General features: G+C 55.4%; 7 protein-coding genes across 7 annotated transcripts; 4 read left to right on the top strand and 3 right to left on the bottom strand.

The window, feature by feature from the left end:
- Positions 1 to 180: 180 nt before the first annotated feature.
- On the top strand, positions 181 to 1,739 carry W97_07514 (uncharacterized protein; the record flags this gene model as incomplete). The annotated part of the gene is made up of 2 exons (XM_007785383.1): positions 181 to 279; positions 1,218 to 1,739. 2 exons carry the CDS (start codon positions 181 to 183, stop codon positions 1,737 to 1,739), a joined length of 621 nt encoding a protein of 206 aa, XP_007783573.1.
- A 750-nt stretch (positions 1,740 to 2,489) lies between these two features.
- Positions 2,490 to 3,574, top strand: W97_07513 (uncharacterized protein; the record flags this gene model as incomplete). The annotated part of the gene is made up of 2 exons (XM_007785382.1): positions 2,490 to 2,970; positions 3,036 to 3,574. The coding sequence occupies 2 exons, from the start codon at positions 2,490 to 2,492 to the stop codon at positions 3,572 to 3,574; spliced, it is 1,020 nt and encodes a 339-aa protein (XP_007783572.1).
- Positions 3,575 to 4,263: 689 nt separating this feature from the next.
- W97_07512 (uncharacterized protein) lies at positions 4,264 to 7,656 on the top strand (the record flags this gene model as incomplete). The annotated part of the gene is made up of 14 exons (XM_007785381.1): positions 4,264 to 4,329; positions 4,379 to 4,495; positions 4,558 to 4,590; positions 4,651 to 4,744; positions 4,797 to 4,920; positions 5,031 to 5,053; positions 5,107 to 5,137; positions 5,190 to 5,349; positions 5,411 to 5,541; positions 5,603 to 6,245; positions 6,303 to 6,466; positions 6,521 to 6,541; positions 6,599 to 6,645; positions 6,701 to 7,656. The coding sequence occupies 14 exons, from the start codon at positions 4,264 to 4,266 to the stop codon at positions 7,654 to 7,656; spliced, it is 2,610 nt and encodes an 869-aa protein (XP_007783571.1).
- A 1,006-nt stretch (positions 7,657 to 8,662) lies between these two features.
- W97_07511 (uncharacterized protein) lies at positions 8,663 to 9,668 on the top strand (the record flags this gene model as incomplete). The annotated part of the gene is made up of 3 exons (XM_007785380.1): positions 8,663 to 8,874; positions 8,977 to 9,416; positions 9,478 to 9,668. 3 exons carry the CDS (start codon positions 8,663 to 8,665, stop codon positions 9,666 to 9,668), a joined length of 843 nt encoding a protein of 280 aa, XP_007783570.1.
- Positions 9,669 to 11,649: 1,981 nt separating this feature from the next.
- On the bottom strand, positions 11,650 to 15,616 carry W97_07510 (uncharacterized protein; the record flags this gene model as incomplete). Its single annotated transcript, XM_007785379.1, has 4 exons — positions 11,650 to 13,172; positions 13,375 to 14,355; positions 14,570 to 15,066; positions 15,171 to 15,616. The coding sequence occupies 4 exons, from the start codon at positions 15,614 to 15,616 to the stop codon at positions 11,650 to 11,652; spliced, it is 3,447 nt and encodes a 1,148-aa protein (XP_007783569.1).
- Positions 15,617 to 15,900: 284 nt separating this feature from the next.
- Positions 15,901 to 17,410, bottom strand: W97_07509 (queuine tRNA-ribosyltransferase; the record flags this gene model as incomplete). The annotated part of the gene is made up of 5 exons (XM_007785378.1): positions 15,901 to 16,732; positions 16,789 to 16,879; positions 17,008 to 17,090; positions 17,144 to 17,301; positions 17,354 to 17,410. The coding sequence occupies 5 exons, from the start codon at positions 17,408 to 17,410 to the stop codon at positions 15,901 to 15,903; spliced, it is 1,221 nt and encodes a 406-aa protein (XP_007783568.1).
- A 212-nt stretch (positions 17,411 to 17,622) lies between these two features.
- W97_07508 (uncharacterized protein) lies at positions 17,623 to 21,595 on the bottom strand (the record flags this gene model as incomplete). The annotated part of the gene is made up of 3 exons (XM_007785377.1): positions 17,623 to 19,496; positions 19,550 to 19,604; positions 19,862 to 21,595. 3 exons carry the CDS (start codon positions 21,593 to 21,595, stop codon positions 17,623 to 17,625), a joined length of 3,663 nt encoding a protein of 1,220 aa, XP_007783567.1.
- Between the last annotated feature and the right edge of the window lie 325 nt (positions 21,596 to 21,920).

Genomic DNA, 21,920 nt, shown 5'->3' with positions numbered 1-21,920 from the left:
ATTCTATTGGCTACTATAGTGAATATTAGAAAACCCTAGGCCGTCCACGGAATAACTCGCGACTGCGGACCCTTATCGTGGTACCGCATCACTTAACCAATACTGTGTGGATATCAATAATTCGAAAAGCCTTTCCTATTGCTAAGGGCCAAGGGCCGGGAGTCTGAGAAGTACCGAGCAATGCGGGCGCAGGTCTACACCAATGCTAACGACAAGAGCGACCCTAATACTGCCTTACAACTCCAGGACTACGAGATCATCATTACCGACTACGAGACGGTGCGCAGTGAGTTTAACAAGTGGGATTCGTTTAAACAGGCGCCTCACGTGTTCGACTTCACTCAACAAAGGCAAGGACTGTAGAAGGAAACGGTGTATGAAGTTCTACGTGTGTAGGGACTTTGTATTCGGCGTAAGTTGTCATTAATTTGTTACTATAACTACTTTACTAACACGTAATTAGGGGTATTATAATAAGCTGAATGGATATGAATATCTAGTTTATATTATGCCGACATGTGTATTAGTGATTAAACAGGAAGACCGATTCTCTGACCGCTGGTTGTACTAAGGAGGACTGTCCGCTGTTGATTTGGACATAACGAGACTAACATTCGCCTCGCTGTGCACTTTGCATCGCGTAATACGGCTGCTGAGAACGTTGCGGATCATGGTATCATTAAAGCTAAAGCTGAGCTGCTAAGGTTGCAAGAGCAGCAGAGCCGACTAGGATGGATTCATATGAGAAGAGGGCGCGTGAAGGCCGCTCTTTCCTCGCCTCTGCCTCCGCTTTCCCTTCATCAGTACATCGAAGCAACTGAGAACGTACAAGTGGAGTGCGCCACCGTCGACGGATTCCAAGGCCGTGAAAAGGCAGTCGTTCTTATTCATTCTGTTGCTGCCTTCAAAGAACAGGCGAACCCGTTTGGGTCCGTCCGTAACCAGCGTCGCTTGTGTATCGCCCTCTCAAGAGCACAGCGCTATATGTTCATAGTCGGGAACTTCCCTGCTTAGGTAGTGGCGTGAAGGGCTGACGCAGCGCATTAAGGAGATGAAAACCTTTATACGATGCGTCCAACAAGCGGGTCAACATTCGGAGGGTGCGGTACCATTAGCACAGATCAGCGAGATCCTTCCCCATCACACTGGGAAGGCCTTCCTCGGCCGCTGTCTGCCGCTGCCCAAGAAAAGCAAGCAGCTGACCCATCCCTGATCAGCGCGAACATAGCGAACCAGCTGCGAGCACCTCGTTCCAAAATCGAAACCGTTCCCCTAAGCCTCTTAGAACGATGAAGCGACAGCGCGCTGAGCTACAAACTGGAGCAGCCATGGAAGACCGTATTGAGGACCTAGAGTTTACGTTGAAAAACGTCCGGGCGTACGCAGAGGCAATCAACGAGAACCAGCAAGTTCTCAACGACAACATGGGACTTGTAGAGGAGGAAGCGGGCAAGAACTTCAATTTCCACGACGGTCTGCAGAAGGCTCATCAAACCCTGGAAGAACGAGTGGAGGAGTTGGAGGGTCGACTAGTTATCATGGAAGCTGAGCGTCGACGGACACAGCTATCAGCACCTCCAGGCGACAATGCTCCTCCAGTTCCTGGGGAACAGCTGCTGCAAGTGAACGAGACAAGTGATCTCGACGCAGATTTCTACTGCACCACATATTCATTGTTGCATGTTGATGATGCTTATCTAGATTCAATGCTGGTGAAGTGCAAAGAAGATTTACGCTAACCGACCACAGCTAAGCGTGTGATGAAGGTTGGCATGACTTGAATAAATCGATGTGGTCCGCAAGCGCCTTGTCGTGAGCAGTGACAGCCGTTCGGAATCGCACACGTAGAGTAGGCATCCTCGTTCTTGCTCGAGGGACAAACGAGTCTCTCCAACTCGTGCCAGTAGCACCCACTCAATGTCGGGGTCTCGAGGTTTCTCCCATTTTGAGATGGCGGGTAACGGCAATGAACCCGTTAGTGTAGCCGTCATGTCAACCAATGAGGCGCGGCATACGCCATGGTTGCCGGAGTGGCGGCGGCAAGCCTGGCGGTCGGAGATGGTGTTTCGCATCGCTTCCGGCTGTTCGAGCCCCGTTTTTCCCCAACGTTCGCCAGTCGCCATCTCTATGACGGCCGTCGCAGCTGTCGCAACTGGCACTCCTCGTGCTTGCTCGTTCTACACTCACTCACACTCTATCAATTGAAGCCGAACAGATATCCTCTTGCCACTACAGTCCGTAGAATAGTCCGGGGATTCGCGGATCGACAAGGTCCGTGTTGCTGTCTTCAGGGTTCATCTCATCTTGGCCAGCCACAGCATTATCGGCCAAACACCGCACCATCAGTTCCAACCCCACAACAGCCATCGCATTTTCTTTAAGGACGACCAACCTCTTCCGCAGCTATCGAAGCGCTAGAGCATCCCTCATTCCAGTTCGATCATAAAGCAGTAGCATTCCTCCACCCTCGCTCTACTCTTCTTCCCAACATGTCATTCTTCAAACGACTGTCACGCACACGCACCGACTCTTACGTTGAAGACTACGGCGACAACAAGTATCGTGACGAGAAGTACGAAGCGCGCCCTACATCTTCCCGCAGGACCAACTCTCAGCCTACTACTCCTGCGACTGCACTCGCACCTACCGAGCCAGACTCCAAAGACATGTATTCACGCCAACAGGGCCCGCAGGAGGCATATGGCGCGACAAGAGGCCTACCCAATGGTGTCAATGGCAGCACGGGACACAATGCGCTGCCTCCGATGAACCCAGTTCCAATGGCGCCGATCAAGGCTGAGCCAATGCCAGACCTTTTGACGCGCGCATTCAACGAAGCTGTTCGCCCATACTCGGACAAGATCGAGCAACTAGAGAGCCAGATCGCAGACCTGCAAAGCTACGTCGAGCAGATGGAGCAGCAGCGGGCAGAGGTGCACTCGTGGATCGACAAAAGAGGGCTGAGGCCTGGTACGTTCCACTTCATTCTTCGCATACCACGTGTCGTGCGACAGTCCCGGCTAACCATCCCACAGACGTTCCACCATCCATCGCGAAAGTCATGGACTCTACCACACCCGACAGCGCCAACACCTTGAACGCGCAACTCGACCGCAAGATCACCATCGTCAACTTCGACCTTCATCGCCTTCAGGACGACCTCAACGACTCCATCTCTGCCTCGCACTTCGCGTCAGCGATGTCGAAGTTCCTGCCCGACATCACGCGCCTGTCTTCCCTTCCCACCGGCCCGCGCTACGCTTTCGACCTCATCCTCAAGCTCGGCGGCAACCTCAACTCGCACGGTGGTCTCGACACTGGCGATGCGTCTGACCTCGCCGCACGCCGAGACTTCTACGGAAAGCTAGACCAAGCAATGGAAGAAGTTGTGCGGAGGCGCTTCCAAGAGAACGAGGAGTGGGCTGTGCAGAGGGAGATCAAGCGCATCGAGAAGACGGCGGCTTATCTCAGAAACTTTGGTGTCGAGCCGTATTTCCCTGGTACATTGGACCTGATGAGGCGCGAGCTTGAATACCGCGGACAGCCCGCGGGCACACCGCCGAGGTATCAGTAGAGAAGTACTGGGAGCAGAATCTCATAGGCCAGGTTTGGCTATTCGGCTGTCTTTGGGGGTTTGCTTCTTGTGGCTTGAGGCTCTTTCTCTGTTTGGATATTTTAGGGTTGGGCTTGCGATTCCCGGGACTGGAGTTTCGATGTGGACTCGGGTTCTTGGGAAGTGCAGGATACGCGCTTACGACTAACTGTATACTTAATACTCACGGCACGAATTTCTTTGCTCGTTCTCTGTATGTAGAATTCTAGCTTGGCCTTGCTGGTCGGCGAAAAATAGGCAGTTCAAGGTACAACAATATGCTGTTGGTGCTTTTTGCCATGTGTTTCGTGAACCCACATCAGCGCATTCCACCTCGAAATCTTGGCAAGTCGGCCCTGGGAGAACCACCACACCGAACTTGGAGACGTCGCAACAATAATCTGAGAGCACGGCAGATACCCAAACACAAGCTCCAGACCACCAATTTCCTCTCCAAAACACGCCTTCCAGTTCGACATTCCCTCGAAGCATCCACGCCGCATGACTTGACCGAGCCCTGCAACCCACGCCGAACCCTCTCCCTTACCTCAGACATCCTGCATAAACCATAACGATGCGCCTCGACGTTAAGGTACAGCCACCTGCGTCTAGCCACCCCAGGAACCCCTCCAGCAGCCTCTTTCACCGCTCCCCCATAAGCCCTGCCTACAATGAGCCCCGCTAACATCACCCTCAACATCCAGCGCGAGCTCTTCGCCCGCAGCGAGCGCGTCAAGGTACCTCTACCCCTCGAAGCCCATCTAGAACAGCGCTGACGCACAGCAGGGCATCGACTTCCACCCGACGGAGCCGTGGATCCTTACGACGTTATACAGCGGACACGTCCATATCTGGAGCTATGCGACACAGAGCATTGTCAAGACTTTTGAGCTTACGGATGTGGTATGTGCACACTGTGGAAGGAGGGTGAGGAGACTAGGGAAGGGAAGCTGATGATGGTGTAGCCTGTGAGAGCTGGCAGATTTATTGCGCGGAAGGTAGGTCCACCGACGGCCCTGAACGCTGTAGTAAGGGGAGCTGGGGCTGACACGGTGCAGAACTGGATCGTGTGTGGATCGGACGATTTCCAGCTTCGCGTCTACAACTACAATACTTCCGAGAAAGTCACGACGTTCGAAGCGCACCCTGACTGTAAGCTGTGGACCGAATATGTACTCGACAGATTCTGATAGCCGGTGCTTAGATATCCGCGCTATTGCTGTACATCCGACGCAGCCCTTTGTGATCACGGGTAGCGATGACATGACCATCAAGCTGTGGAATTGGGAACAAGCGTGGAAATGCATAAGTGTTTTCGAAGGTCACAGGTGCGGCATGACCATAGTCCTCAGAACACAGCCCCTTTCTTTGCCCACAAAGAGTCGATTCCGACAAAACATGGAATCGTAGAAGGTCAACTATACTGACTTGCTCTTAGCCACTACGTTATGAATGTCTGCTGTATGTGAATTTTCAGGCTTCTCAGGAGTTACCTGTTCGCTAACAACCACCAGTCAACCCCAAAGACACAAACACATTTGCTAGGTGAGCCAAACCGCAAAACCTAGGAGTCTTACATTTCCGCTGAACTTTCCAGCGCATGTCTCGACCGAACGGTCAAGGTGTGGAATCTCGGCTCTTCGACTCCCCGCTTCACCCTCGAAGCGCACGAGACCAAGGGTGTCAATCATGTAGACTATTATCCGGGGGCAGACAAGCCATACATGCTTACCACTTCTGACGACCGGACAGTAAAGGTATTCATGGATGTCCAATTGACGATGTGACTGGCGGTTTTTAGCTGACCCATGTTCAAAGGTCTGGGACTACCAAACGAAGGGACTAATAGCTACCCTCGAAGGCCACACCAGCAATGTCTCGTTCGCCTGCTACCATCCTGAGCTGCCTATCATCATCAGCGGCTCTGAGGATGGTTCCATAAAGCTATGGTAAGCGCCGATGCTCGCTACTTTGGGCTAGAGACCGGAGGTTTTTGCTAACCGTCCGCAGGAACGCAAACACCTACCGCCTAGAGCAAAGCCTCAACTATGGCCTCGAGCGCGCCTGGTGCTGTGCCAACCAGCGCGGCAAGCAAGGCATCGCAATCGGTTTCGACGACGGCGCCGTAATGATCAAGATGGGCAGGGAAGAGCCCGCAGTCTCCATGGATAGTTCCGGCAAAGTCATTTTCGCACGGCACTCCGAGATCCTCACCACAGTCATCAAAGGCGCGGACAAGAGCCTCAAAGACGGCGAGCGCCTGACTCTTCCGACCAAAGACCTGGGCTCCACGGAAATATACCCGCAGTCTCTTCTTCACAGTCCGAATGGGAGATTTGTGTCGGTGTGTGGGGATGGTGAGTATATCATCTATACGGCGCTTGCGCTCCGCAACCAGGCGTTTGGCTCTGCGCTGGATTTCGCGTGGGCGAGCAAGGAGAATGATAAGGATTACGCTATTCGGGAGTCGACGACGAGCGTGAAGATGTTCCGGAACTTCAAGGAGAAGGGCAGTGGGGGGTTGAATGTGGGATTTCAAGCTGAAGGCCTTACTGGAGGAACGCTGCTTGGTGTGAAGGGGCAGGGGGGTGTTGGCTTCTTCGACTGGGACTCGGGGGCGCTGATTCGGCGGATTGAGGTGGACCCCAAGAACGTAGGTCGTCTGAGGAAACTCGCTGAAGTGAAGCTTATGTGTCTGACTTCTGCGTAGGTCTACTGGTCAGAGAGCGGCGAGCTTGTGACGCTGGCCTGCGATGATACGTTCTACGTGCTTCGCTTCTCCAGGGAGAGTTATGTTGCTGCGCTTCAGGCGGGTGAGGTCGAGGACGATGGCGTAGAATCTGCCTTTGAGGTTATTACGGACATCAACGAGACGTGAGTGGACCTCGTAAGAGTTCCTTGTGCAACATTGCTAACGAGTATCCACAGCGTCCGTACCGGTCAGTGGGTGTAAGTCTTGAACCACTTGATAGTATGTACTATGACTACCGTACTAATTGAAATCAGGGGCGATTGCTTCATCTACACAAACAGCACCAACCGGCTCAACTACCGTAAGTTTCCTCATTAGTGATCAACCATACGCCATGCTAACTACGGGCTGGAAAGTCGTCGGTGATCAAACTTACACCATCGCCCACTTCGATGCCCCCCACTACGTCCTGGGCTACCTCCCACGCGACGGCCGCGTCTACCTCGCGGACCGCGACGTCGCCATCATCTCGTACGCCCTCAGCCTCAGCGTCGTCGAGTATCAGACCCTAGTCCTCCGCGGCGAGATGGAGGCCGCGAACGAAACTCTCGCTGAGATTCCTGATGAGCAGAAGAACAAGATTGCGAGGTTTTTGGAGGGGCAGGGGTATAAAGAGGAAGCGCTCGAGGTGGCTACTGATGCGGAGCATAGGTTTGAGCTGAGCTTAGCGCTGAACAAGTTGGACGTCGCGCTCAGCATCGCGCGCGAGGCGGACGCGGAGCACAAGTGGAAAACCGTCGGGGACGCGGCGCTCAGCGCATGGAACATCGCCCTGGCCGAGGAGTGCTTCTCACACGCCAAAGACATGAGCTCGTTGCTGCTGCTCTACTCTAGCACAAGCAACGCAGACGGGCTGAGGGAGCTCACAGCGATGGCGGAGAAAGCCGCGGCGCACAACGTCGCCTTCTCGTGTCTGTGGCAGCTCGGCGACGTGGACGGCTGCATCGAGCTCCTGCTCCGCACGAACAGGGTTGCGGAGGCGGTGCTCTTTAGCCAGACGTACAAGCCGAGCAGCACGCCGGGGGTGGTGGGGAAGTGGAAACAGGCGCTGGAAAAGGACGGCAAGAGCAGGGTCAGTAAGATGCTGGGCGTGCCGCCGGGGACGGAGGGGTTGGAGGCCGATGAGGATATGTTTCCGGAATGGGAGGAGTGGTTGAGGCTTGAAAGGGAGGGACCAAACGAGGCAGTGGTTGATGTGGAGGAGGATGAGCCGGAGGGGGCTGAAGAGCCTGAGGAGCTGGAGGAGGCGGCGGAGGAGGATGGAGAAGGGGATGAGGAGTTGGCGAGTCCACAGACGGAGACGGAGGTCTGAGAGATGGCATCTGTCACGGTGTTTGGGCATGGGCTTTGAGCGGTGTCGGTATTGAATGTTCGCATGGGCTAGGGATAGCTAGAAGAAAACTCGATGTTGGACCTAACACAAGGACTGCTCTCGAAGAGATGTCCTTTGCAACGCTATGTCGATGGGCCGACGTCCTTGAGCTTCAGCACTGCGCTTATGCACTCACCGTCCCTTGCAGAATCGATGCCCCTGACTTTGTTGTGCAGTAGGCCGCCGAGGATATCCGATCTCGTCCCACTGCGGACCTCCAGGGGGCATTTATCTAAAGCTCGCTGCCGCACCTTAGCACGTCAGGCGGGAAGTCATTTTCCCGCCCGACGTGCTTAGCTGCTATGGATTCGTACCATGTTCACGATTGTGTTGGATCCGTGATCATGTCAAAGCTGAAATAACTAAACCAGTTTGCTGTGATAAGAAGTGTTCAGCAGCTTAGGCCTTTCGTGCATTGACTACCATATCTATCCTTGATCTATGATTCCTGCCTATAGCGTACGCCTAATGTCCACGACTAGCTTTCAATGCAGCGACGCATTCCTTAAGCAACCATCGTTCTCTGAACCGTAAGCGGATGTAGTTTACGATCAAGGTGCTTACCTAACATTTGCGGATAACGGCTTTGAAAACGGTCTTGGGATGGACGCGGCAGCATCTCCGAAGCGGGGGACGCTTATGCAAGCCATCACGCGTTCCTTGGCCAATCCGAGTGGGCCGAGAATGACGTCGCAGCAAGCAAACACCAACCTGCAGCCTCAGTTCCGCTCTGCAACTGATAGCTGCTCCGCCCGCAACACAGTAAACACGCGCAAACTTCTTGAGTAGCTGCGCCGTCTACAACTTTCCCCGGTACCACTCCTCACAACAATCATGCCAGACACCAACGAAGTCCTGGACCAAGTCCACGAAGGGGTCCACTCAGGCAAGCAGCCCACGCATCACGCAGCAAACAGCAGCTAACAACTCCCCAGTCAACCCCTTCATGAACCGCGACGAGTATCCACGCCGCAGCATCATCGGCTACAAAGTCTTCACAGCGCTCTCATGGCTCCTAGTCGTCATCACGTCCATCTACTACACCTTCGAGGCGCCGCACGACGGCAAGCACAAGCATGATCGCCACACAATCTGGGGCCAGAATCGGCACCACCATACGCCGTTCGCGATGAACTCTGTTATTACGAGCGTGTATTGGTATGCAAGCCCCATTTTCCTCCCTAACTCTGCCCCGCGCAGCGGATCAGGGAGATTGTCCTGGCTGTCCTGTTTGGAAACCTCTTTACTCACACCCCGCAGGCTCGTCCTCTACATAATGCAGATCGGCTACGCGTGGCACCTCTACTCCGGCAACGAGGTCTACGTCCGCGCCGCTTGCAACGTCGGCTCCCACTTCATCGCGCACAACCTGCTCCTCTTCGTCTTCATCATGCTCTGGGTACGGGGCCACTTCGTGATCGCAGAGGTGCTGCTCATCATCAACTTCTTCAACCTGTCCGCGGCCTACTTCCGGCACAGCAAGACTCCAAGATTCATTCATATTCCGGTTGTGAGCGGCCCGCTGGCGTGGAATTTCGTCGCGCTGTATTGGTGCGGCGCGGCGATGGTGCATGCGCATAGCTTGGCGGCGAGGATTTTGGCGAATATCGCCATTTGGGGAATACTGGCGTATGGGATGTTCTTTTTGGTCGCGTTTAAGGATTATACGATGGGGTTTGAGCTATCGGTTCTCGCAGCCGGTAAGTGGCCCACTGAATCTATGCGCGAGGCCGTCGTGAGTTTGATACTGACTTGGTCCAGCGCTCGGCGTATCGCAGTTCCTGACGCATGCGATTGCGTTCCAGTGGATCTTCGCGTTCATCATCATGGGGATATTGTTCTTCCTTTCCCTGGCGGTCGGCGTGCCAGGATTGTTGGGAAGGGACCCGTTCAAGCGGGGTGAGATTGTTAGTGAGGATAGGGAGAGGGCGCCGTTGTTGGCCGATGAGTAGGTGTCGACCCGAACTCCCGCGACTCGAAAAGCAATCAATGCGACGAGCCTCAGGGTTGGTGGTTTCAGTTCGTGCTGGTGATGGCTGAAGGGCACGAGGTATGAAAGACGCAGCAATGAAGGCTACGGACGAAGTCACAGGATTAAAATTTGTCACAAGTGGATGGCGCAAGCATTTCAAGCCGCTTTGTTGGTTTCCTGCAGAGGATCTTCAGGAGCTGTGGAGTTGGATGTGCGGTTGTATCCTTTTCTCCTTCTGCGATTTTGGCCGCTGTAAGATACCCTACTCTCGTAGCATTTGGATCCATATCAGAATGAACAACATAGTCTGCAATATGCTTGCAAGCTGTTTGTTGATTAATGAGTGAAACCTTGCCGTGGTGTTGATCCCAGGAGATGTCAGAAACGGGATTTGCTTCGTGAATCCCTCGTCCGCGCCTCGAGCAGAACATACTGGCATGCATGAAGATGAAGTCTCAGTTAGACGACAGAGGAGCCTCTAGTGTCTGAAGAACTCATGGTAGTGAAGGGATATAGAGAACATATCTGTTGAGACTCTTAAAGCGGCCATGGCATGACTTCTACAGTCGTTTCGGCGGCAAGGCCGACCGAGTCCTGGTATGACTCCGTATGGTTGGGCTGCTTGCGTTTTTTCAGCTCAAGTTTCTTAGATATCTACAAAAAATGATCTCAAACTTCAACAGCAGCCCGGTTAGCTCAATCGGTAGAGCGTGAGACTCTTAATCTCAAGGTTGCGGGTTCGGTAAGTCATCTATTCAATTCGGAGCAAGACCGATCAGTGTCTAACAATTCATCCAGACCCCCGCATCGGGCTTCCTTCTGACTTTTGCATTTTGGTGATGTTTTCTTACTTCCTCAGCTTGCTCTCGCTTTTGGGGCTTATCTTTGCTGTTTTTCGATGAAGTGTGGTGGTTTCCCGCTCTAGCCGAGCGTCTACGCCTTATTCGCTCTAGTGCGGCCGGAGAACTACACCTCACCTCATCATCTCTCACGCTCTGAGCACGCTTCTTCTCCTACGCGCATTCAATCTGGCTTCCTAAACTTCATCATAGGAGATACCCCCGCGGTAGAGATTCTCAGAACTCTCAGCTGCAGGTCAGCGCGGGAAGTTGCTCAAGCTTTGAGGCTTGAAGGACTTTATAAACGATAAGATTGTTATGGCCGCATTTGGAGTCTCATGTCTTTGCGCCGTGGCTCGTCGATGTATGCAGATGTAGGTCGTGATATGTCTGTCTTGAAATACGATAAAAATGTAGTATCAAGGGGACGGCTGAACGTCATCTCAATATCTGAGAGAGTAACATCTTTTTATCGAAGTAGTGAGTCTCACTTGCTCACACAATCCTCAGTCAATCACCCATGGTCGAACTTCCAACCAAAGATTTCCCACCGCCGTACTGGGGTAAGACTCTAGAGGTCTCCGCGTACGATGCGCATCGTCCAGCCGGGTCGTTCTATACACATGCCAGTATCGCCGCATTCGGTAGTGGGCGGCTGGCCGTAACACGACGCTCGGCGAAGAAAGTACTGCATGCTGCGTCCGCGCAACTTGACTCTAATTTTCCCTCATCAGCCCGTGTTAAATCTAGGTTAGAGCTGCAGCTACGTTGGGGAGGATGTGTGGGACTGCAGGAGTGTGGGGCGTCGCCGGTTGGTGTGGTAGGAATGGCCAGGAATGGTTTATATAGACGGACGGATCTTAGAGAGATGGACTCTATAACCGGACGGGCATCATATGGTTAGGATGTTGTATCGTTCAGGCGGTCAGACTCTTTTGACATTGCGAACAGAATGAAGAGTGTGTTAAAGTAACATATCAAATCGTTAGGACCTTGGTTACCTCGTAGAAGTCCAAGTCTACCTCATACCGAACTAAGGTAGACGCTAAAGAACAACAATTGGGGTATCTCTATCCAAAACGCGCGCCTAAAACGGAAACGAAACCGGGATCATGCCATCCATCACCGCATAGGCGTATCAGGCACCTCCCACACCTCCCCCTCTCTTTTTCCTCCTTTCTCTCGTTCCCCACCCGCACCTAAAGCATTCCTCTCCGATCCATGCCGTGCAGCACCTATCACAGCGCCATTTGATGCTTGTACAGCCGACGGCGCCGCCGCCGTCCCAAACGGAATAACTCCGTCCGCCGAAAACACAGGGAGCGCCTTTTGCTTCCTGCCCGGCGGCATGACCACACCACCCGTAGCCTCCGCGTCGGAGTTGGGCGGGAGCCAACGCAGCGGCTGTGCCGGACTAGCGATTGCGTGGTGGTGGGGCGCGCTGGGTGGGTGCGGGGCGTAGGGGATGAATTGGGGGCCAGATGGCGGAGGGGTTGAGGGACGGGGCGGGGAGGTGGGAGGTGGTATGAAGGCGGTGGTTGGTGGGACTGCTGGGCTGTGGTTCTTGGGTGGGGAGATGGCGGGTGGGGCGGCGGAAGCGTGTGGGGCGGCGGCTGAAGAGGTTGGCGGAGTAGCTGGTGCTGGAGGCGGGGGCGGTGCAGCGGGGTTTGCGGCGGCTGCAGCCGGCGAGCTGATACCGATGTTGAGTGTGGCGGATGCAGTGGACGTGGCCGTGGGAGGTGGAATAGCGTCGCCCGGGGTTGGATCCGCTAAAGTGTTGAGGGCTTGCGGTGGCGTAATATTGGCCGACGGCGCGGCATCCCCAGGATTACCGTTAGCCTCAACGACCACCGTCTGTCCAGCTTTGCTTGCTTTCGAGGCAGCAGCCTTCGTAGTCTTAGATGTGGGCACTTTGCGCGCGGCCGGTTTTGCTACCGCCTTTCTGACTGCATCAGCTTCCTTTTGCTTCTGGCGTGCTTCGTATTCCTCTTTGGGTGGGACTTTGATGGTGATTCTCTTAAGCTTCGATGCTAGTTGATCCATTCCGTCGTTCTCATGCGAGTTCTGCTTCTCTGAGGTTGGCGCGGACTTTTGATTCGTAGCATATTCAGACGGTTCAACAGGCACGCTGTGCTGTCTGACAGGCACCGCCGGTGGAGAAACCTGCGCCTTCGCGGGTGCTCTGACCTTCTTGACCTGCATGTTCGGTGGCGCTGGTCTAGCAGTTCTGTTAACAGGGAGCGGAGGGGTGCTATGATCGCCGTTCGTGGAACTAATGGTAGAAGCAACGCTTAGTCGCCTGCTCGGCACCCTCGAAGACGCCTGTACAGTTGCTGGTTCGTCCAACGGCAGGACAGCCATGGTCTTCCTACGGCTAGTATCTTTTGTTGCGGGTTGTGCGGGAAGTGCCTCGTCGTCTGAGGCTGGAGCAGTGTAGCTTGGCATCTTGGACTTCCGGTCTCTGAGCTGCCGTCCACTTGGATCGGGAGGCAGGACGGCGATAGACTGCCGCTCCTTCTTGGCTTTTGGCTCCGAGAGTTCTTCGGGTAGGCAGCTCCGTGTCTGGCGATCTGTCGGTATCAGAAGCTTGCTGAGTTCGTGGGCTGCAGTGGCCCAATCGACTTCTGGCGGTGGAGGCGTAAGGCCTACGACTAGCTGTCAGCACAAAAATCTACAATGCTACACATCGCACCCCCTGAGAAACTTCTTAAGTGGCCGAACAGCCTCCGCTGACGTGCATCCAGGGCCTCTAGGGGGTGAACGGTTTCTAAGAGTCCACAAATTCTAGTTTGCGGAAGCGCGTAGAACCAACAGGACTGGGAGGAGGTTTACTGGGCTATGACTTACTTCTCGGAGGAGTGGTCCGTAACGTTCCCGAAATACTCCTCGATAGTTTCGACGGATCCACAACCTTCGCGGAGAACGACTGAGTCGTGGAGAAAAAGGTCGATGGTGCTCCAGGCTTGGGTTTCTTGGGCACCGCTGGTGCATTTGGACTGACCACCCCTTCCAGAGCGATAAGGCACGAGCTATGCCACCACTCAGTCTTGTCGCCCAGGCTGCTTTCACCGTCTCCAGCGAGGCCGCTGAGATGGCTCATAATGCCGCTGGCTAGGGCTCGATCTGAGTATCCTCCTTCCAGCACGCTGACGATTCGGTCATCGACGCCAGTCTCGGTATCTTTGGCCATACGGACTACATCATGTGTAAAGCGTGCATAGAATTCGGTAGGGACATTCACTTTATGCCTCTGCATGCCCTCGCTTTCCCACTCGCTCGCATCGAAGCCTGCAGAAAGGAAGATGGCGGCTTTAGGCTGCGGGCGGTTCGGACTGCTAAGTACACGCTGTGTCTGGTTGCGAAGAAAAGTTCGAGCTTTGTCGATTAACACGGAATATCTCGTCTCATAGAGCTCCCAGAATTCCGCTTCTGTTTTCCAGGGCTGTAAATGCACGTTCCAGATGGTTTGGTTATGCGCGTTCTCGATGCAAAGACTCGCATTTTGCACCTTCTCTTCATCGCCATACTCGCAGGGATAGGAGTTGATGTCGTGTAAGCTGAAGTAGCCAATCGAAGGCCTCTTGGACACCGGTGTGCTCTTGGGCATCTTCGCGTTCCGGGCGTTGCGCTCCCACGTAATGGCTTGCGAGCCGTCGCCATGATGAAGATCGAAATCGATGATTGCAGCGTGGGTTAAGCCGTACGCTTGTGCGGCATACTCGATACCCACGTGGACGTTGTTGAGCCAGCAGAAGCCAGATGGAAAGTCGGCGGAGCAATGGTGGCCTGGTGGGCGGATGCATACGAAGGCGTGTTTGGCACCGCTGTCTGCCCGAACATGTCAGTATTGAGGGACTCCAGAGGTCTTTGTCCCGTGCATACAAATGCTGCTGGCGCCCAGATCAATGAATAACGATCCCTTATGCTACGCTGAGAGTCCGGCCTGAAGCGTGACACAAGAACGATGTTGTCTTGCTTCAGCCCGCGAACGAAGGCGTAGTAGTAGTGCGAGATGCTCCAACGGAAATCTGGCTGTACTCACCACCATTGAAGACAGCATCCACGCCATCAAAGACCCCACCAAGCGCCCCCTGAAACGCACCCAACGATTCCGGGCAGAGATACAAGTCACCCTCATGCAACCTATCCTCGCTTAGCTGTCCTTCCCCTTCTCTAACAAGCTCTTTGCCCGTAGTAGCCAGTTTGCGTTCCGCGGATGCGCACATCTCCTTCAACTCTGCCATCCAACTCGTACCATGGACATTTGTAATCGGCAAAGAGTTGATGTCAATAGAACGTGAGGTTCTTCGTATACGAAACGGTAGCGTGGAAGGTAGTGCATTGTGCGGATGTGGAGCGTGTCGGCCTCCGGCATGGCGCTCGCCGAGTCGCACGTAGGCTGCTGAGATACCCAGAACCCCGGCGCGTATACGTTCTGGGCGCTCTACTATCATGCTAAGGTTGGCTTTCGAGGTCTTCGGACGCGAGAATCTGTGGCCATAGCAGGAGTCGTGGAGGATGACTACCGTCGATGGAGGACTGTTTGCGACTGTCAGCGCTGGCAAGATCTTCCCCACAGCGCTTGCTTTTTTATGTCCCTCCACGTCGTTCCCAGACCTCGAAAGAAATCGGACTGCACTCACTCTCGAAGACTCTCCTCATGCCGCGCTAGCTCCTTCCTGAAGTAATCCCTCGCAACACTAGCAGCCGTCACAGGCTCCGCCCTCGCTATCTCAGCCTGGGCCATAGGAAGCGCCTTATGATCCGGCGACGACGAAGCACCCAGATTGGATATTGAGCGTCTCGGATCAAGTTTTCGTGGTGTCGTTGGCGCACTGCCATTCCTCAGAGAGCTCGTGGACGACTTCCTCGCGATTGCTGGAGTAGCGCTTGTTCGGCGATCGAGACTCATATTGCTCGACGAAGTTCGTAGCGGTGGTTTTGGCGATCTTGGGCCAGGGGAAGGCGGTAGCGGTGTTGTAGAGGCTGTGTTGAGTGACAGCCTGTTTAGGGAGCTTGAGAGCTGTCGGACATTGTTGGTGGTGCGCGGAGAGTGCGCGACGGGCGCAGAGGGCGGGTCGTCGCCCATTGTCGCTGTTCGGCGCGGCGTGAGAGGTTGTGTCGATTGTGTCGAACTGTATCGTGGATTCAGCGTTGTCTAGGACGGCGTATTCATGTTGTTTGTTAGTGGGATGTTCGAAGGGTCCAAGGGCGATGACGATGGGCATGTGAACGCGTCCCTCGCCAAGGGGACGCGACGGATTGCAAGGGTGAGTAGTTCATAGGGCTGAGAGGCTCCAATCTACGCCTGATCTCTATGTTACCATGAAGGCATCTACCAGGGTAACATGCAGACCACAGACCGCGATACATCTAGTTCACCAATAAATCTACACCAACTCCCTTCAGCGCCGTCACAGCCCACTCAGGATACTTACTCCTTTCCGGATACAGCTTCGCAAAGAACCCCTTCACAAACGCCGGATACCTGTCCTCCACAATCGCCGTCCTGGCGCTCTTCATCAACGTAAGCAGATAATGCACATTGTGCATACTAAGCAGATGCGCGCCCGCCGTCTCCTTCGCAGCAACATGGTAGATATATGCCCTCGTGATGCCCAAGCCGCCCTGCTCTGGCGGCCTGCAGCAAACGCAAGGACACCCCTCCTCCACGGGCGAGAAGTCTGATGCGTAGCTCGAATGCCGGAGGTTGAGGGTGCCAGAGGAGGTGATGGCGTTGCCAAAGCGCGCCGTCCGCGTCGGCCACACGCAGTCGAACATGTCCGCACCGAGCGCTATCGACACAACCAGGTCCTCCGGATAGCCAACACCCATGACGTACCGCGGCTTCTTCTCCGGCAGAAGGCCCGTGCAAGTATCCACGACCTTGCAGTACGCGTCCTTCGCCTCTCCGCCCGAGAGGCCTCCGATAGCGATGCCAGGCGTGTCGCGCGCGACCATCTCCGCGCAGCATTGTCGCCGGAGCTCGAGGTCCAGCCCGCCCTGAATGATGCAGAAGAGGTTCTGGATTTCCGGCTTCTTGTGTGCGGCTATGCAGCGGTCGAGCCAGCGCACGGAGCGCTTCATTGCTTCTTCTATGCGCGCGTGGTCGGGGGAGGTGGTTGCGATTACGTCGTCGAGTTGCATTATTATGTCGGAGCCGATTGAGTTTTGGAGGGAGATGGAATGTTCGGGTGTCAGTAGCCTAGCGGAGAGTGTTAGTTGGTGATGGGGATGTGCGAGTGAGGCGGTGGCTTGTACATGGGACTGCCGTCGTGCGGGCTTAGGAAGCGCACGCCTTCCTCTGTGACTTTCGAGAGCTTGAGGAGGGATACCATTTGGAAGCTGCGCTCTGTCAGCTGGTTGACATACCCGGCCGGATCCAGGTATGAGAAACTGACCCACCACTATCTGCGTCCGTCAGCATCTTGCCCACCGTCTCTCAAGCGGTGTCTCTTTCAAGGACATCAGGGCAAGCACCTGTGAGAATGTTGTACGGCCATGACTGCAGCTTGTGCGCCCCGCCTATCGCATCGAGTGTGGTTTGTCCCGGCTTAAGTCCTCTGATCACGGCATGAGCAAGTGTCCAGACAGACCTGGCCGGATCTGCCCTTACAGATGGTACGTGTTATTCAGACACAGCCTGCAGCCGGTGTCCTCGAGCTGCTCCGGCGTGAGGCCTTTCAGAGAGGCTTGCGTAGCGACAGGCATGAATATGGGGAGAGGCACTTCGCCATGTGGGAGACGGAGGTTTGCGGCGCGGGCTTTCGTGACCTGAATAACGCGGTTAGTGAAGGCAGACGTAAGACTCGGGACTCTGGCATACAGAGCATTTGGCTATCAGCTCGAAGGAGAGCGCCGATGGCATGTGTATTGGTGCCATGTTGATGTCGCCGAGCAGCGAGACATCCGAGATTTCGACTTGAGAGTGGAAGTCGCGGACGCGGATTCGGCAGAACACGCAAGCACGGGATCACGAAAGGGAAGCATATCGACACATCAGTCGCAACGATCAGATCTTTATAGTACAGGGCATGCTACTGCCATTGCGACACGCGACTCCTCTCTATACAAAACCCCCTTCCTCACACGCCCCTAATTACCATCCTCCCACCCAACCCAACTCCTCCCCATAACCCTCCAAACCCTCACCTCCCCACTCTTCAAATCCCCCACCTTGAAGCTCTCCATCTTAACCTTCTTATTCTCCCTCCCCTGCTCCCAAGCCCTGACCTTCTTCTTCGTCCCATCCCAATCCACCACCACGCCCACATGATCCGGCTTGCCAACATCAACGCTATACTTCGTGTGCACAGGCCCGTGCTTGCCCTGGAACTTCGCATTGCGGAAGGTGATGATGTCGCCCGGCCTGATCTCGTCGAACTGCTGCACGCTCGCGTTCGCGATGTTTGCGTACACGAGCGCGCCGTATGCGCGCGTGCCGACGGGTAGAAGCGCGGACGGGAGCGGGCGGATGAGTTCTAGTACTAAGGCTGCCGGCGAGCCGTCCCCGACGACGGTGTTGTGTTTCGAGTTCGCGCTGTCTGAGATCCGCTGGCCAAAGCGGGCGTGTGCGGCTTCGAGCTGGTCCTGGCGCAGGCGCGCGGGAGGCGGCTCGTGGCGCTGCTCTAGGACCACGTCTCCGACGTCGCGGGGGTCGAAGCGCGCTGTTATGACGGTCTGCGAATAGTCGGGGTAGAGGACGTAGACGTCTTTGGAGATTGTGGTTTTGCCCCCGCGCTTTGTGTTGGTGGTTTCTTCGATTTCGAAGAGAATGTCTGGGCGGTTCTGGAAGATGGGGGGCGGGGTGTTCTGGTACGCCCACCACTGACTGCTGGTACCTAGGTCGATGTCGCTTGCGATGTAGCCGTGCTCGGCGGAAGGGCGGGGTTGGTCCATTGATCTTCGACCCGCGTTTGCGAGCTGTCGTTCAACATCAAGTGATTTGCGGTTGGCCGGAGCGTGAGTGGGAGTGGGTGGTCCAGGCGGTGGCAGTTGAGGCGTTGCTAGCGTTTGTACCGGTGGAGGTGGCACTGGTCGATCTCGTTGCGGAGGGGCTTGAGGCGGCAACGGCGGTGGCCGCTCGGCAGATTTTCGTGGAGGCGGAGCGGAGTACAAGTCTTCATCATCGTCTGAATATTCCTGAGACTCTGGCACAGGTGCAGGCGCAGGTGGCGGCATGCCTGGGGCAGGTGGGGGAGCGCGTGTTGTCGGGCTGCTGTACTTGTACGGGTCATATTCGTATTCACCAGGCTGCGCGGCTTGCTCTCGAGGAGGCGGTATAGGTGGCGGCAGGCCTCTCGGCACATCCATCGATCTCCTATCTTTAGGTGGCTGCTGCGGTGGAGGGGGAGGTACTGCCCGAGGAGCCGCAGCAGGTGGAACAGGCGGAGCGAAGCCGGAGGGTGGCATAGGTGGCGAGCGGAAAGATCTATCATCTGCAGTTACACTGTCGTCCAGACTCGATTCGCGTGCATGAGACTTCAATGCGTCTTTGTGCGTGGCACCCGGAGCAATGTCAGTGTCGTAGTCGCCCTCATACTCGGTCTCTCCCTCATCTCCTTCCGTAGACATACGTCTAGGCACTGACTCCATAGTCGGCTGACGGCTTGGCGGTGCCGCAGTAGGTGGTGGTGGAGGTGGAGGCCGCGGGTATGCTGTAGGTGCCAGATCTGGACTGGCGACGGGTATTGGTGGTATGCGACTCGATCGTTTCTCTGTCGGGCTTGACATTGTTGGGGAAGATGGTGACGCAGGGTCAAAGGCCAGGAAAGATGTACGCTTATCCGGAGACTGCATCGATGGAGTGTCATCTGCATCGTTCAGGAGTCGCGAGTTTCTCGCACTGGGCACGGCTGGAGCAGTCCCTCTGACTGGAAGCTCAGTAGTGCTTCCCGGCAGGTCGTCATCAGACTCTGAGCCGGGGGTTGGTGATCTCGGCGCTGTAGGGGGAGGTGGCACAGGACGGGCTGGTCGAAGTTAGTGGTCAATTAACAAGCGTGCAATGTCCGAAAAAGCAGACCTTGCGGTGGCGCTGGGACAGGTCGATCACTGGGTATCGGAGGAGGAATGGCACGCTCCGTAGCTAGCGGTGGGGGTTGTACTGGTCTCTCTGGAAGTCATGGTTTAGCATAGTCCAGATAAAAGACTTCACTAGATATACAGCCCGCGCTCCGCTAGACAACCTACTATACACCTTGACTCTCGAAACAACGATTGCGCCACCAGTGCCATCCACCTGCGGCTTGCTGGTAGCGCATATCCCTGGCTTGAGTGGTTCAAGGTACGGCAGCGGCTTGCGTCGCACGGGCTTTCTGCGAATAAATCGATACACACCTTGAGATGGTGGCGGTGGCGGGGCCGCTCGCTCTTCCGGTTGTCTAAGTGGTGGGACTTCAGGTTTGATATCCTCGACATCAGGCACCTCGTCTGCGTGTCGCTGGCTGGTAATAGGCGGCGCCGGTTCAGGCTCCTTCTCAACAGCTAACTCGGTGTCCGAGTCAGGGCTCTTCACGTGCTCCCTATGCGGCATGCCGGGTATTGGAATCATGGGCATGCGCTGAGGAGGCGACTGTACCGGTGACGCTTCCGGCTCCTCAGCGGACATTCCGGTGCTGCTCGCTGCTGGTTTTCGTTTCTTAGGAACTGGAGCTCCTGGCATAGGCATACCTCCAGGAGGGCCGAACATGCCAGCCATACCCATTCCGCCACTCATCTTAGCCATCCGCTCCCTTAGCTCCATCCGCCGTCGGGTCTCAGCATCCATGTCATCCTCTTCCTCTTCATCATCCTCTACCGTGTCCTCTTCGGTGCCCACGTCCGGTTCTTTGGGGAATGCTCCTGGTGCCTTTGGGAGTTTGGACTTCTCTTCATCGTTCTCAACGCTAGTAGAGCTACCCTCAGCTTCTTCGGTTGTTTCGCCCGCAGCTGATTGATCTGCGTCGTTTCCGTCGCTAAAGAGCTCACGATCATGCGGCACGGCGGCTGGAGATCTTGGACCGCGAGACTGTCTTCGCACTGGAGGTGCATGTCCTGCATCACGTGTCAAGTCCGTTGACTTTCTTGATATCTGCTCCGTTGTGTTCAGCGATTCTGTGTCCGAGCCTTCCGCCTCATGCGCTTGAACCGGCTCGTGAGATTCAGTCCGCTTTTTGGGAGGTCTCTTAGGCTTCTCCTTATTACCCGCTTCGGCATGACGCGCAGCCGCTTCCATCTGCTGTTTCTGTAGCAGGGCTATCCTCTCCTTCAGACTTTGCGGCTTTGGAGCCGCTTCCGCATCCTCTGAGGCTGCTTCAGTGGACACAAGACCGGCCTTCTCAGCATCTTCTTGGTTCTGTGCCTGGCGCTCCGCGATTTCTGGGTCTTCCTCCCTCTTGTACACTTTCTGCGGCACCGGCTCGCGTGGAGGAGGTACATAAGCATCGCGGCTTGGCGGAGGTGCCACGAATGGTTTCTTGATAAAGCCACCTGGTGCACCTGTAGGTTTAAAGGGAGCTATCGGGGCTGCAGTCGGCTTGTTGAAAGCTGCTATGCGGTCTCTGAACGAACTCGGCTTCTCCGCTACTGCAGGTGGGGGTGCCTTGCCGGCGGTTGGAGCCGGAGCTGGCTCCGAGGCGAGCGGAGGTTCTGGCTTTGGCTCGGCAGCTTTGGGCACTGGGAATGAAGGCGGAGAAGAGGGCAAGACTTGCTCCTTAGCGCCTGTCGGGGCCTCAGCTGGTGGAGGAGCTGGCTTTCGCAATATCCGATCGGTCTCGTCAACTCGAGCTGCCGGTTGCGGGGGCGCCCGCTCTGTCTCTTCCTCTGGTGGTGCGGCGGCAGGCTCAGGCTGTTTGGGCCGTGCGGTCCTTACAGGCCGTGGAGGTGGTGCTGGTTCATAGCGCTCCACGAAGTTCTTAGGGAAAAGGCCATGTTGCTTCGTACCCGATGAGTCTGTGTACTCCCCCACATACCAATCGGCGTCCTCTTCTTCAGTCACGGTTATTACCTGCCCTTCTGGAAAGCCAAGGTCGTCTTCGTGAGCAGAATCGTAGTTGTAGATGGCTTTGACTTTGAACGGTGGGCGAGCCATTGTGAGGGCTGCGGTGAGAAGGCGCTCTATGACAGCGGAAAGCGACTCTGCTCAGGAAACTCCTGATGTGTGTGGCGGTCACCTCGGCCCTACTGCTACTGATTCATCCACCAGCGCCAATGACAGACAGGACAATCTGTACAGCAGCAACGGAGCCTGTAGCGGGGCAAGTGTACGTCAGCTACATCTACGCTGCCAAACTACGCTGTGCACCGGGGACACACAAACCAGCTATGTACGTTTCCTTTGAAGTGTCCGGAGCCTACGCCGTGCTGTTACTAAGTGTTGGCTTACCGGGGTTGTGAGAGGTTGTATGGAGAGCACT

Source organism: Coniosporium apollinis (genome assembly GCF_000281105.1).
Source record: "Coniosporium apollinis CBS 100218 chromosome Unknown supercont1.41, whole genome shotgun sequence".
Classification (NCBI taxonomy): domain Eukaryota; kingdom Fungi; phylum Ascomycota; class Dothideomycetes; genus Coniosporium; species Coniosporium apollinis.
Note: the sequence above shows the minus strand (reverse complement) of the source record. Positions and strands in the feature narration are given on the sequence as shown.